Source organism: Cynocephalus volans, chromosome 3 (genome assembly GCF_027409185.1).
Source record: "Cynocephalus volans isolate mCynVol1 chromosome 3, mCynVol1.pri, whole genome shotgun sequence".
NCBI classification, from domain to species: Eukaryota; Metazoa; Chordata; class Mammalia; order Dermoptera; family Cynocephalidae; genus Cynocephalus; species Cynocephalus volans.
In genome coordinates this window covers 77309689-77323706 of record NC_084462.1, presented here as the reverse complement: position 1 = coordinate 77323706, position 14018 = coordinate 77309689, and the positions used below count along the sequence as shown (strand labels likewise).

General features: G+C 38.8%; 1 protein-coding gene across 4 annotated transcripts in view; it reads right to left on the bottom strand.

The window, feature by feature from the left end:
• The window catches only part of VPS13C (vacuolar protein sorting 13 homolog C), a 172241-nt gene extending 168185 nt beyond the window's left edge, over window positions 1–4056 (bottom strand). For all 4 annotated transcript variants that reach the window (XM_063091557.1, XM_063091558.1, XM_063091559.1 and 1 more), the window contains exon 1: window positions 3895–4056. In XM_063091557.1, the coding sequence (XP_062947627.1) occupies window positions 3895–3994 (100 nt within the window). In that variant the 5' untranslated portion in view covers window positions 3995–4056. The remainder of the gene's footprint in view (window positions 1–3894) is intronic.
• Window positions 4057–14018: the final 9962 nt, after the last annotated feature.

Here is a 14018-nt window from a genome sequence, read left to right as displayed (position 1 = left end):
CACACCTCAAATAGCTAAGGGCTGTGCAATTTATTTCTTGGTATCAGTTTGTGAAGAACAAAAACCTAGATAAACCTTCCTATTACATAGGCAGCACAAGCCTACCAAGCACTTCTCTGAACCTTTGAAAACATGTCTTACAAACTAGCTGACAGATAATAAGTATCTTAAGTGTAAATTCAAACACAAATAGATTTTTTTTTCTTTTCAGAAATTCGTTGGAAAAATAAGAAATGTTTAGTTATGTAATGTTAGTTCTACACAAAATTATCACACTATAGAATATAAAACCCCTAAATTCTGAAGTCAGAAGAAACATAGTTATGAAAATAAAATAAAACAAAGGAGGCTGTTTTCCATCAGTCAGCTAGGTTTATCATCACTATTACTATCAGTATTTTAAACTATCACAAAGGATTTTCACATCACAAACACATTCAATGTTATGTCTCCATTTTATAGATTAGGAAATTGAGGCTTAAAGAACTTAAATGTTTTGCCCGGGGTCCCACAGCTGGTAAATAATCAGGGCCTCATTTTTATATAACAGCAAGACTTTTTTAAAGGGCATTCTGCTTAAACCACTTTAAAAAATAAATCGGAATTGCTTGGAATAAAAAATCTTTTAAGAACAAAAGCAGAAAGAAAATAACAGGTTTTGGGGTTTGTTTTGTTTTGTTTTGCTTCTCCAATTTATAGGCAATATTCACTGTACACTTCCTGATTCTAGACATTCCAATAATTTTCTCCATCCTTCTCACTGTACAATTTTTTCTTTATTGTCGATTTTACTGTAAGTGTATGGAACATGCACAGCACAATCTTTTTCATAACACGTTAACACAGTATGTTGGTTCCTAAAACTACTTCCTGAGATAATCCACCAAAGATTATGCATTTTTACTGACATGACACATTTCAGTCACTTTTTAAGACAGCTGTTTCTCTCTTAGGTTATAAATTTCTTAAGAGTAATATACTTCTTCTAAGTCTTTTTTACTCCATATTACAATTTGTTCAGTATCCAGGAGGTCTCCAATATGCTGAAGACAATCTCAGTATTTTTCTTAGACCAGGCAGGGTTTCTCAACTAACATTTTGGGCTGAATAATTCTTTGCTGCAGAGTGCTGTTCTCTGCATTGTATGATGTTAAGCAGTATCCCTAGGGTCCACCCACTACATGCTAGCAGCACACCTCTGCCCTCAGTATGACAACCAAAAATGTCTCAGACATTACCAAATATCCCCTGGGGGACAAAGTCATCCCCAGTTGAAAACCACTGTCTTAGACTAGTCAAACACTCCAGTTAAGATGTATCAACGTAGTTTATCACCTGTATCTAAAGAACATTAAGATCAGATATGTGAAATTTTTACAGGATGAATTCTTCCCTTTCTCAAGTCTTGAAAATTCAACAAGAAAAAACTGAAAAAAACAAACTCTATGAACATGTAAACCTTATTTGCTATAAGTAGTTTTCAAATAAGATTACATAAAGTTTTCAATTCTTTGTCAACACCATGGATATTATAAATATCAGCTACCTCATTAAATTAATTTAATAGTCCCACTTGTTTACCCTAAAAAGTGCAAGACAAATTTCTTCAGCAATATTTTCAAGGAACAGAAATGATTAATTCAAATATGTTGCCTTTCTGTTTTAATAAGGAATTATGGTTATAAAGACAATATATTGAGCAATAACTGCAAAAGCTCATAACTTCTAGTTTTCTTTATAGCAACCACAAAAATAAAAGGCAGCAAAACTTTACAGATGCAGAGCTATGGGCTGATAAAGCTGAAGGAATCTCAATTGGACATTCACTGGACACAATTTATGAAAGAAATCTGTTTCCTTGGGCCTATTATAAAGTTAATATTGGCCACTGGCAGAATACCTTATTCTAAAAAAAAAGAAAACCAAAAAAAAAAAAAAAAAATGGGAGAGGGAGGATGACATAAAATTATGGCATTTTAATTTCAGTTGTGAAAAAGTTCAAAATCTTCAGGCAGTTTACTCCTCAATGTCACAGTAAAACATTTACAATCAGAATCACAGAATAATCGCACTGGAAGGACTCTTAGATGGCACTTAGGCCAACATCAAACTTTAAAGATAAAATAGAGTAAGATTTGGTGGTAAAGGAACCTTCGACTGTATAGATACATTTCCTTAAAAAAATAGTCTGAGGTAAATATGTCACAATGTTATAACTTATTAAAATTTGGGTAGTAGTTACATGGGAATATTATATTATCCAGTATGATGCAAACTCTTCAGAATTTAAAATCACGTTTTATATTAAAGTTTAAATTAAGATGAAGAAACTAAGAAAGAGTAAGGTAAATGGCTGCTTTTCCAGCACACCACTAGGCCTGGAACCCAGTGCTTTTTCAGATTTCATATGTGCTAGTCCAGTGCTTTTTCAAATTACAAATAATGTTTACAAACTAAGAAGAATAATTGGTATTGCTGCCAGTATTCTGAAGAAACACTTGATGTCTAAGAAGGCACTGGAAATCTAATTCCTTAAATGTCTCCTTTACTTCCCTGTCTTTGGCGTTATACTTAGTGGGGGGGAGGATGTAAACAATGTATGGTTGGGCAAACCACAGTGAACCAAACGATCAATAACGTATTAAAAACAGGCTCCACCACAATTCAGGGTAGCATTCATGGTTCTAAATACCACAACCCAATAAAAATACAGTATGTGGTCCATATATGTAATAATAAATTTTAGGAGCTAGGCTAAAAAAAACCAGGAAAGAAACAGGAGAAATAAGTTTTAATAATATATTTAATTTAACCCAATATATTCAAATAGTATTTCAACACAATCAACATAATAAATTAAAGAGATGTTACATTCTTTTTCTCCTAAATCATTAGAAGAAATACTCATACTCAAAACCTGGTGTGTATTTTATACTTACAGCACATCTCAATTCGCACTAACCATATTTCAAGTGCTCAATAGCTACAGTTACTAGTGGCTACCCTATTAGACAGCACAGGTCTGCAACGATTTGATGACTGAATCAAAAGCACTTCCATTCACCTGAGTAGTTTTTTGGACTTCTCTCCAAAGCTGACGGAATATCCAGTGTATTACAGAGTGAGAAAGTATCCCCAATGTCCCCAAGGCTTAACACGTAATTCGTGCAAACAATTAAGCTTTTGAAGAGTGTGCAAGCATACTACTTAAAATCTCTGGGATCAAAATGTTGGCACAAATCCCCGGGCATGCAACCAAGCAGGCAATTAATGATGCTGGTCGTGGCTTGAATTCTCTCTATAGCTCCAAAACAAAACTGAAAGTCCTCTTCGTATTAAGAGAAAAGTAAATATCAAAGGAAGAAATCACTTTCTCAGGAGCTTAAGAGTAAGAATCCCTACAGACATGTCTCTCTTAAAGACTTTCCGCTGCCTACACCTCCCCCCCCAAAAAAAAATCCTGGAATCCTAAAAAGAAGGAAGCCAGTTCCTGCTAGCTATGAAATGCTAAAGAAGATAACTGAGAAATGCAATTTCCCTTTCTTTTCCTTGGTACCACTTCGAGCGTGTATGACCACGCATTCATGCTCACTGCACGCGGTACAGACGCAGAGAGGGTTCGGACTCAGGGACTGGAATGGTAGGCGCTTAGGGCGGCCGTGATCCCGCCGCATCTCCCCACCCCGGGCCGGGACCGCGGGAGCCCGCGAGCGGCGGAGGCGGGCACAGGCCTCCCGGCGCCCCGCACCTGCCGCACCGGGTGGGGGGCCTCGCTGAGCGTCCTTCCGGAGGCAGAGTGTAGGGCGGCGGATGCAGCAGGGCCCGGGAGGGGAGGAGCCCGCGGCGTGAGCACCCCAGCGCCCGCAGCCCGCCGACCGCGCCCCTCTCGCTTACCGCCCCAGATCCCCAGCTTCAGCTGGGACTTGTTCAGGTTCTCCACATAGTCCCCCAAGAAGCGGTTCAGCAGGTCTGCGACCACCGACTCCAACACCATGGTGGGGCTGAGGAGGCGGGGGAGGGAGGAGCCGGAACCGCCGGGCGCAGCTGAGGGTGGCGACCCGCGCTGCAAATGACAGCCCCTCCGGCGCCAGCCCGCCCCGCTCCGCGCGCGTGACCTGCCTGTGCGCAGGCGCGGCGCCGCCGCCAGGAGGTGCGTGGGCCCCGCCGGGATCCCCCGGCCTCGCGGAGGCGGAAGCCCTCGGCACCCGGGGCCGCAGTCGCCTGCTGTTGACCCCGGGATCGCTGAGCTCACCGTCCCCGTCTGGGCGAAAGCAGTTGCGCTGCGCTTTGCCCATCGCCGGCCCGGCGGGACCCCGCCCTGGAGTCCTCGCTGAGCGTCTCCTAAGCAGCCACCCCTGCACCTGTGGCTCAGGTGGGGAAAAGGAGACGCTGCATTCTTGTCCTGCTGGATTTCAGCTCTGCATGGTGCAGGGCTCCGCTTTTTGCTTCTTGAAAACACGCTTTAATAATTTAAATGGGAGGAGGGGAACAGAACCGCTTCAAGGTGACAGAATGAGAGCTGAAAATGCGTTTTGTTCTTGGAAGCTTATTCATTTTTCTCCAAGATTCACTTTAGTTAACTCACTAGCCACTTCTTATTACGGGAAAAAAGAACAAAACGTAGTACTTCCTTTTTTTCCTTTAATTATGGAAATTCATCACTTTCTTCCATGCCGTCGTTGAACTCTCTGAAGTGGCACATTAAAAGCGGGGCTTTTTTACCTCAAGGACTTTCAACCCTGCTGAAATTTAATCACCCACTGCCAAACCAATTCTCTTTCGAGAACTGGAGATTTTTTTCCCTAAAACATATTTTAAAAAGCTGTTGAGATACAGTAAACAGAAATAAACCTAAGGAATGCTAAGATTATTTGTAGTGTTTATTAAATACTCTGCTACGGGGTAATGTCAGAGACTATGCGTGTATTCTTCTTAACCTAGGCCCTTCATTCTTAAATCTCCCCTGGACCATGCAATTACCTCCTAACTTGTCTCCTAGTCTCCAGTTTTTCCTTTCTCCGCTCTATTCTTCATGCTGACACCACAGTTTCCCAAAGCACAGGTTAGTCACCTGTTCAAACATACTCAATAACTTTCCAGTATTTAAAACACCCTCTTCAGTCTGTCCCCAGGTTCTTTCTATCCATACCCCCTAACAATCCCTCACCCCTTGGACATTCACACTGACTATGCATTGAAGCAAATGTAAAGAAACAATTTACGTTCTGGTTAAGGTAAGGCATTCACCACGTATTAGTCTGTTTCTGTTGCTTATCACAAAATACCTGGAACTGGGTAATTTGTAAAGAAACAATATTTATTGCTTATAGTTTCAGAGGCTGGGAAGTTCAAAGTCCAGGGAAAACATCTGGTGAAGGCCTTGGTGGTGACAGTGATGCATCTGTCTCATACGGCAGAATAGTGGAGCAGAGAGAGAGAGAGAGGTAACTAACGCCTCATGTCCTCTCCTTTTAAAGGCCTCAGAACCACGCTCATGACCACCATTAACAATTTGCTATGGCAGGGTCTTCACAATCTAATCACCTCTTTGAGGCCCTACCTTTCAATTCCCGTAATAGAATTTCCCACCCTCAACAGTTACAGTGAGGATTAAGCGTCAATGACTTTGGGGGACCATTCAATCCACTGCACACCATAAAAAGTTCAAAAAAAAAAAATCAAGGATGTATGAATAACAGAGCAAGACCATATGAAAGGTAGCACGAGCAGCATGGCATGGTCAAGCAAGTGGAACAGAAGGTACAATGTTGTAGAAGTAAACAATACTAATGCTTTGTATAATAATTCCTTGCACTTCTATGGTACTTTCCAATTTTGAAACAATAATGTATAAATGTGCTTTTATATGCATCATTCCATTTTACTGTACTTCAATTATGCCTCATGAGCTATCATATTATTATGCCAATGTAGGCATTTTCATGTAGTCCTCACTAAGGGGCTGTGAGGTAAAAGATGTGGGTAATAGTACTGTCCCTGTTTTATAGAAAAATTAAGCTTAGGAAATTTAAATAACTTACCCAAAAATCACACAGCAGGTATTACTTTCCTTTGCTTCTCTGAGCACAGCTGCCCTTTGCTTTTTCAATAATTATACAATTTAATCACCATTGGGCTATTAGTAATTCTCAGAGATCTTACTTTGAAAGTTTAATGGCAGAATAAAAAATCTCAGAGTGGAAAATTTGGCTGAAATTTTTTTGTTCAAATAGTGATATTACTATATAGTAAAAAGCTTTTAAATTTTACTATTTTTCATTTTGGCATGTTTTGAGAGATTGATTACTATGTGCATACAGTAATACCCTAAATTTTCTATAAGTCAGAAATTTACAGTCTCAATTTAAAATAAATTGTAACTAATGTCAAAAAACACCATTACACCCTAATGTACAGCACTATACCAGAAGGAACTTGGATACAGAGTTTAACTGAAGAAAATGAACATTCTAGTAATTATAGTTCTTACCTTCATTCTGGCTTAAGAACAATGAGAAGGACAACAAAGGCAACTACAAAACTGAACTTCAATGAGGAATTAAACAATAAAAAGAGATGAGCAAAATATTATTTCTGTTAAAAACAAAAGTCAAAATTAAGAACGCTTTTTACAAATTAACAACTCAAAATTTTTTGAAAAAAAATTCTAACTTCACACTACCCCACACCCACATCCCATTCCCTAACTCTGAAGTTTTTGGAGAAAAGGAAAAGGGACTTGGGGCGGGGGAGAAGTGGAGGAGTAAGCTAGAGTATAAGCCACAACACCACGGGCTGTATGAAAAGTTAAGAAGGTTAACTGGAAGAAAGCACTGGAGCGCACTACAGAATGTTAGAGCCAGAGGGAAACTTAAAGATCATCTGGTTAATCCAACCACCTCATTTGACAGATGAAAACACTGAATGCCAGAGAGAATGAAGGGACTTGCCTGAAGTCCCACAAATCAGTGACCATCAGAGCTAAAACCCAAGTGTCCTGACTCCCTGGTTTGTGTTCTTTCCAGTACTCCATACTCTAGTTGTGTTGAGGGAGATGCATAAGTCACAACACCAAAATTTTATTGGTCATAAACTCTCTTCTGGCTTTCCTTAACACCCAACCTCCTATATACTATTCTTGTGAGTCTGCTTTAAATTGTTTAATTACCTTTTATGCTCAGAGCATCTTCATCCTCAATGGTGCGTGATCTACTTACGCTTTCTTCACAGAATTGTTTTCCAGCTCCAATACTGGATATCCCCATGGTTACAACTATGAGCTCCAAATGGCCAGTCTTCCTCTGAGTAGGTTTGTGTGTTCCAAGCACTTGACCTGACCCTGTTAGAACATTCTTCCTAGTACTGGGTGGCTTGTGCTTCTGAGTTAAGTAAAACATAAAGCTTAATGAGATAATAGGGGAACAGCCACGAGAGGGCACGTCTGCTGTTTTCCAGAAATCTTGTACAGGAAATGCTTCTAAGTTGTTACTGAAGACGGTGAATAGTGAATAAAAACAAAGCAAATCCCCTTTGCTTGACTGGGTAGAGAAATATTTTTAACAGAATCCATGTGTGAGTCAGCTAATCCGTGATCAAGCAAACGTGCATAATAATAACAGTAATAACAACAGCTGACTATTAGCCAGTACTTACAGCCTGCCAAGCATTTTCATACGTATCTTTTTAATCCTCACAGCAATCATATGTGGTAGGTATCATTACCCTCATTTCATAACATGGACTCAAACAGGTTAATTAACATGGTTAAAAACTTCTTAGCTAACTTCTCTAACTGTGAGCTCTGACCTGTGCTCATTTTAATCAAGGGCTCTCTAGACTCTCACAGAACTAGCAGCATCTTGTCTCCTCAGAAGAGTTAAGTCAGAACACATGCACATGGCCCTCAAGTATATAATTTGGTAGTCATTCTTCCATGGATTTAGCCCTGGCCCAAGAATTGTGGCCAGGAGTGGAGGTGATATCAGGACATGGTAAACTCAGGGACCCAGCAATCCTGCCCCCCAAACTATATATATAGTTTGAATATTGAATACTATATATATATATATACATATATATATATATAGTATTCAATAGTATCTTCTTGCTCCAGCCTCAGCTAGATAGAATTCAAATATTTCATCCTCATCATTTCATTCCTCTTCTGACATATGTACATAGTTGATAAGATTTGTACAGCCTGGATCTACCTGCCTAGAATGGTGGCTGGAACCCAGGAAGCACCCAGCAAATATCACTTGGAATGAATGAATGAACTAATGAACATTTTCTCTCTTCTGTAAATAATAATAAATATATTACCTGACACTGTGCATGTCAACCTCTATGCTAAACTCTTCATATACATTATCTATTTTATACTCATGACATAGTATAGGTTGATACTATTATCAATTTTACATCCAGACATCAATGTAAAGATACTAGAAATACAAAAACCCAAGAAAATATGACACCACCAAAAGAATACAGTAATTCTCAAATATCAGACCCTATAGAGCAGGACACCCTTGAAATGACTGAAAAGGAATTCTGAGCAACAATCTTAAGGAAACTCATTAAGATATGAGAAGACTCAGACAACAAAATGAAACAAGAAAAAAAAATCCAGGACATGAAGGAGGAAATTTATAAAGAGATTAATATCTAAAAGAATGTAGCAGAACTCATGGAACTGAAAGATTCATTTAAGGAAATAAAAAACACAACGAAGAGTTTAAGCAGCAGGCTAGAACAAGCAGAAGAAAGAATTTCTGATTTCAAAGACAGTCTTTTCAAAATAGAACAGGCAGATTAAAAAAAGGAAAAAAAATTTTTTTAATGAAGAAAATCTAAGAGAGATAGCAGACAACCTTAAGCCACAAACATTCAAAACATGGGTGTTCCAGAAAGGGAGGAGAAAGGAAAAGGCATGGAAAACCTAGTCAACAAAATAATAACAGAAAAATTCCCAGATATAGGGAGAGACATGGACCTTCAGGAGTCTCAAAGATCCCCAGACAGATTCAATCCAAAAAGATCCTCTCCAAGACACATTATTGTCAAGCCAGCAAAGCTCAAAGACAAAGACAGAATCTTAAAAAGAAGTAGAAGAAAAGCATTAAGCCACCTATAAAGGAGCCCCTATCAGACTAACAGCAGACTTCTCAGCAGAAACTCTACAGGCCAGAAAAGAATGGGATGATATATTCAAAATGCTAAAAGAAAAAAATTGCCAGCCAAGAATACTATACCCAGCAAGGCTATCCTTCAGAAATGAGGAAGAAATGGTGTATTTTCTAGACATATAAAACATGCAGGAGTTCACTACCACACAACCAGCCTTGCAAGAAATCCTCAAAGGAGTCCTCCATCTGGAATCCTAAAAAATGATAAGTACCACAAATACACAAGAAAGAACAAAACCTACTTGTAGAACAAAAGTGGAAATGAGAAAGAGAAAGAAACTAAATCTTACTGCCACAAAAAACCATAATGGCAATGAAACAAAAGCAAACAAATTCTCATTCTCTTTGGAAGTTGACAGGGAAACAATTCATTTTTCTAAAACTAGTAAGTGAAAGGGAAGACTTAAACATTTATCCGGTCTTTCTTATATGAATTATGCCTTGGGGTTACCATAAATAGCTGAGGAGGAAACATTTCTGTCTACTAAAGTATCCCAGATAGTAAATAAACAGAGAATAAAATAATTAAAATGTGGTATTTTGCAAACCTCTATTGAAATAATTGGGTCTAGCAAATGATCATCAAAGTCTGCTAACACTGCAGAGAGATGATCAGACGTAATTGGGCCTCCTGCACTAAGAACATGTGCCTCAAAGCCAAATCTAAGCAGAATGAGACCAAGCCTCAGGATCCAGCAACCAATCATCAGGAATAGCAGGGGATGGTGGAACATGTTAAATGACACTACTGGAATGGAGCCAAACATTGGGAAACTTTATGGGATAAAGGGAGAAAAACCAGATGTAGTGGGCACCTATAGATTAAAAGAAACTTAAGAGACAGGTGACATAGCAACCAAAACAAGTAGAACTTGTTTGGATCCTGATGTAACAAATCAATTGTAAGAAAAAAAGAGGGAGGGAGAAAGAATTGGAAAAATTTAATCATGCTTAATGTTTGATTATATTAAGGAAGTATTATTGATTTTTTAAATGCAAAAAAAAAATGAGTGTTTCAATTGTCCCACATGCATACCAGCACTTGGTATTGTTAGTTTACCTTAATTGCTGTCATTATAATGTCTAGTAGTGGCATTGATACATACTTCTCTGACAAATAATGAAGCTGAGCATCATTTCATGCCCTTATAGGCCATTCACATATCCTCTTTTGTGAAATGTCTGTTGAAGTCTTTAGCCTATTGTAAATCAAGTTATTTGTCTTTTTGTATTGTTGTAAGTTTTTAAAAATATGTTCTGATGCAAATCTTTCATTATGTATTGCTAATATTGTCTCTCAGTCTAGAGCTTACTTTCTTATATTCTTTAACCATATCTTTTGAAGAACAGGTTTTAATTTGATAATGTCTAATTTATCAATTTTTCTTATATGGTTTGTAATTTTTTATATTCTCTAGGAAATCTTTGCAAAACCTGTTTGCAAAGATTTTTCTTCTATTCTTTCTTCTAGAAGTTTTGTAGTTTTAGCTTTAATTTGAGATCTGTGATCCTTTTTTTGTATATGGGGTGAATAGGGTCAGAGTTCATTATTTTCCATATGGATATATAATTGTTCCAGTACCATTTATTTTGGACAGATTATCCTCTCTTCACTGAATTACATGGGCATTTTTATCCAAAACCAATTATATATGTATGTGTATTAATATTCATGTTTAATGTATATTATATTTGTATCTTTAATTGTAGACTCACTATTCTGTTCCATTGGTCTGTACGGCTATCCCTATGCCAGTACTACACTGTCTTAATTACTGTAGCTTTATAATAAGCCTTGAAATCTGATAATGTATGTTTTTTTAAATCATTGCCTCAGTTGTAATAGATATTTTGTCCCTTCATCTGAATGTTTTTTTTTTTTTTTTGTCTTTTTCATGACCGGTACTCAGCCAGTGTGCGCACCGGCCAGTCTTATATAGGATCCGAACCCGCGGCGGGAGCGTCGCTGCGCTCCCAGAGCCGCACTCTCCCGAGTGCGCCACAGGCTCGGCCCCATCTGAATGTTTTTAATTAGCTTGTCAGTTTCTATAAAAAGCTTCCTGGGATACCGCATGAAATTACATTAAATCTATAGCTTATACTGTCCAATATGCTAGCTTCTATTCACACGAGGCTATTAAAATTTAAATTAATTAAAATTCAATAAAATTTAAATATTAGTTCCTTGGTCACACCATATTTCAAGTGCTCAGTAGCAACATGTGGCTAATGGCTTCTGTATTGAAAAGCTCAGATATAGTACATTTCTATTATTGCAATAAGTTCTATCAAACTGTGCTATTGTAGATCAATTTGAGAGAATTGATTTAACAGTATTGAATGCTCCAGTCAATGAACATGGTACTTCCTTCTATTTATTTAGGTCTACTCTGCATGTATTATAGTTTTCAGTATACATGTAAAAAACAAAAATAAAGTATCAGCATTGCTTTTGCTTATTATACTGCAGCATTAGATTTAAAAATATTTTTGTTGCCTTAATTTGTTTGTATTTATTGTATGTTCCTTAAAAATAGAATTTAAATATGTTCAATTTTTTAAATGAGATATCTCCTTTTTAAAATGTGTTAACATTTTAACATCAAAGTTGAAGTAATTTAAATTTTATAATTTTTCATCAATGATTTCAAGGTCCTTGCTGCAATAAACAATTTTGTATCAATGGGTTAGTAAAATGATTTACTACTTTCTCTTTTGATGTACCTCAATTTAATACATTTTTGTATCAAAAAAATATTTTACATGTGATACCTAGGTTTAGAAAGGCTAAGTAATTTGTTCAAGGTCACATAGTAAGCCACTATTCTGGAATCAAAATCAGATCTGATTTCAGACCCAATTTTCTTAACCACTATCTCTACAACTTCCCTTCTATCTTTATTAGTAATAATAATAATCACTATTTCTAGGTATTTAGTACTTACCATGTTCCAGGCATGATGCAAAGTATTTTACGTTATTATATTAATGTAATCCCCCAAACAATTCATTTATACACCTTAGTAGGTATGATTTCCTCCATTTCCAATCAGTATAGGACCTTGAATAAGTTACTTTACATCTGAAACTCAGTTTTTCATCTATAAAATAGGGCTTGCAGGATTTCTGTGGCAATTCTAGAGACCATAGGTAAATCATCTAGCACAGTGCCTGTGTGTGTATATCCTGGAAACACAATGCACATGCCCTATCCTTAAATCACCTTTGCATGAATTCAGTTTAATTCATTGAACATTATTTGGAGAAGCAATTGATCTGTAAGGCAGTATCTTAGGCAGAAATATCATACACCCAAACCCTGAACAAAATGCCCCCTATCTCTTTCAGACTGAGCTTAGCTGAAACATGCCTCTTAAGGAATGAATACAGGTTTTCAAAAGGAAGGAAACGGGTCTCTCAGGTGGGCACAGCCTAGAAAGGCCAGACGTGGTCATGGTGCCTTCAAAGGGTGGTTCCAACAACCCCGATGTATGTAGGAGTATATTTTCCCAATCAAAAATCATCACACATGGCTTAAGAAGTAGGTTGTGATTTTTTAAATTGAGGAATAAGATAGGCACAATAAAGTGTCCTGATTTTAAGTGTACACTAGATTTTTTTTTTCTTTTTACATAAAGATACACCCCTGTAACCCCACCCAGATCAAGATATGGAACTTTTCCAGCACCCAATCAGGTTTCCCCTAACCCAGAGGGGTTTTAAAACAACAAAGAAAGAACATCTAAAATCAAAACTGAAAACCGCAAAGCAAGTAGAGTTTTGAAAGCTGGACAACGGGGGGGGGGGGGGGGGTGAGGGGGGGGCTGGATTTAGGGAAGTGTATTAGGTAAGAACACTTCCTTTTACTGGTGGAAAGAAGAGTATCTCTATGCATTCACATTCATCGTGTCCGTCAATCTTCACAATGACTGCGATATTGTCAAGACTTAACCCTCTTTTGCACGTGAGGAAACAAACTTGTTCAGGGTTTCCGAGGAGAATATCTCCACTTGGGGCGGGAGAGAGAGAGCACTGGGTCTCCAGAACTTGCTCAGCAGTGCGGCCACGTGGCAGAGGGAAAAGGGAGGGCCTGGCTTCAGGTTACCACGCAGCGCGGCTCGGGCGGGCGCGTTGGCAGGCGCTCCCCGCAGCGGGTATAAAGGCTCAGGACAGCGGTCCTTGAACACCGGTACTGAACGCCGCCGCGCGCGCTTTGGGTTTCCCAAAGGCTACGCGCCTCTCCCGGTCGGTGCCCCAGGAGGAACTGTGCGGAGACCCATCTGACGCCGGATCCCAGGTACCATCAGCCTGCTTAATACCCTGGGGGGTTCGTCAGAAGCTCTTTGCGTTTAAAAGGGGAGAACAAGTCACAGTTTCCTGTAGAGGATAATAATTACTTTAATTCTCGCTGAGGACTACAGTGCAATAGTCCAAGGATTCAGGAAACGATTGCACAAAACAAAACGCCTGTTGGCCCCACAGGACAAAGCGACCAAAGTTAGAAGCCAACATTTTGAGAATCTGCGCCTCAGGCCAGCGGAGGCGGATGGAGATTAAATCAACGAGCCCCGAAGCGTACATATCGACGGAGTTGAGATAGGACAAGAAAAAACGATTGTTTTTCAATCACTGAAGAACAGTTTGCAATAGGGGTGTGAGGTGCAGTTTGCTTGTCGCGCCGGAAGCAGGAGGAAACACCCCGAAAATAGAAGAAAAGGGTCAGGCATTACCGCGCCTTGAGAGGCTCGCGCTGACGATCGGTGTGCGTTTGTGCATTCCAGGCAGAGCAGTTCCAACACAGGGTCGTCCAGATCCGGCACCTGCCGTCAG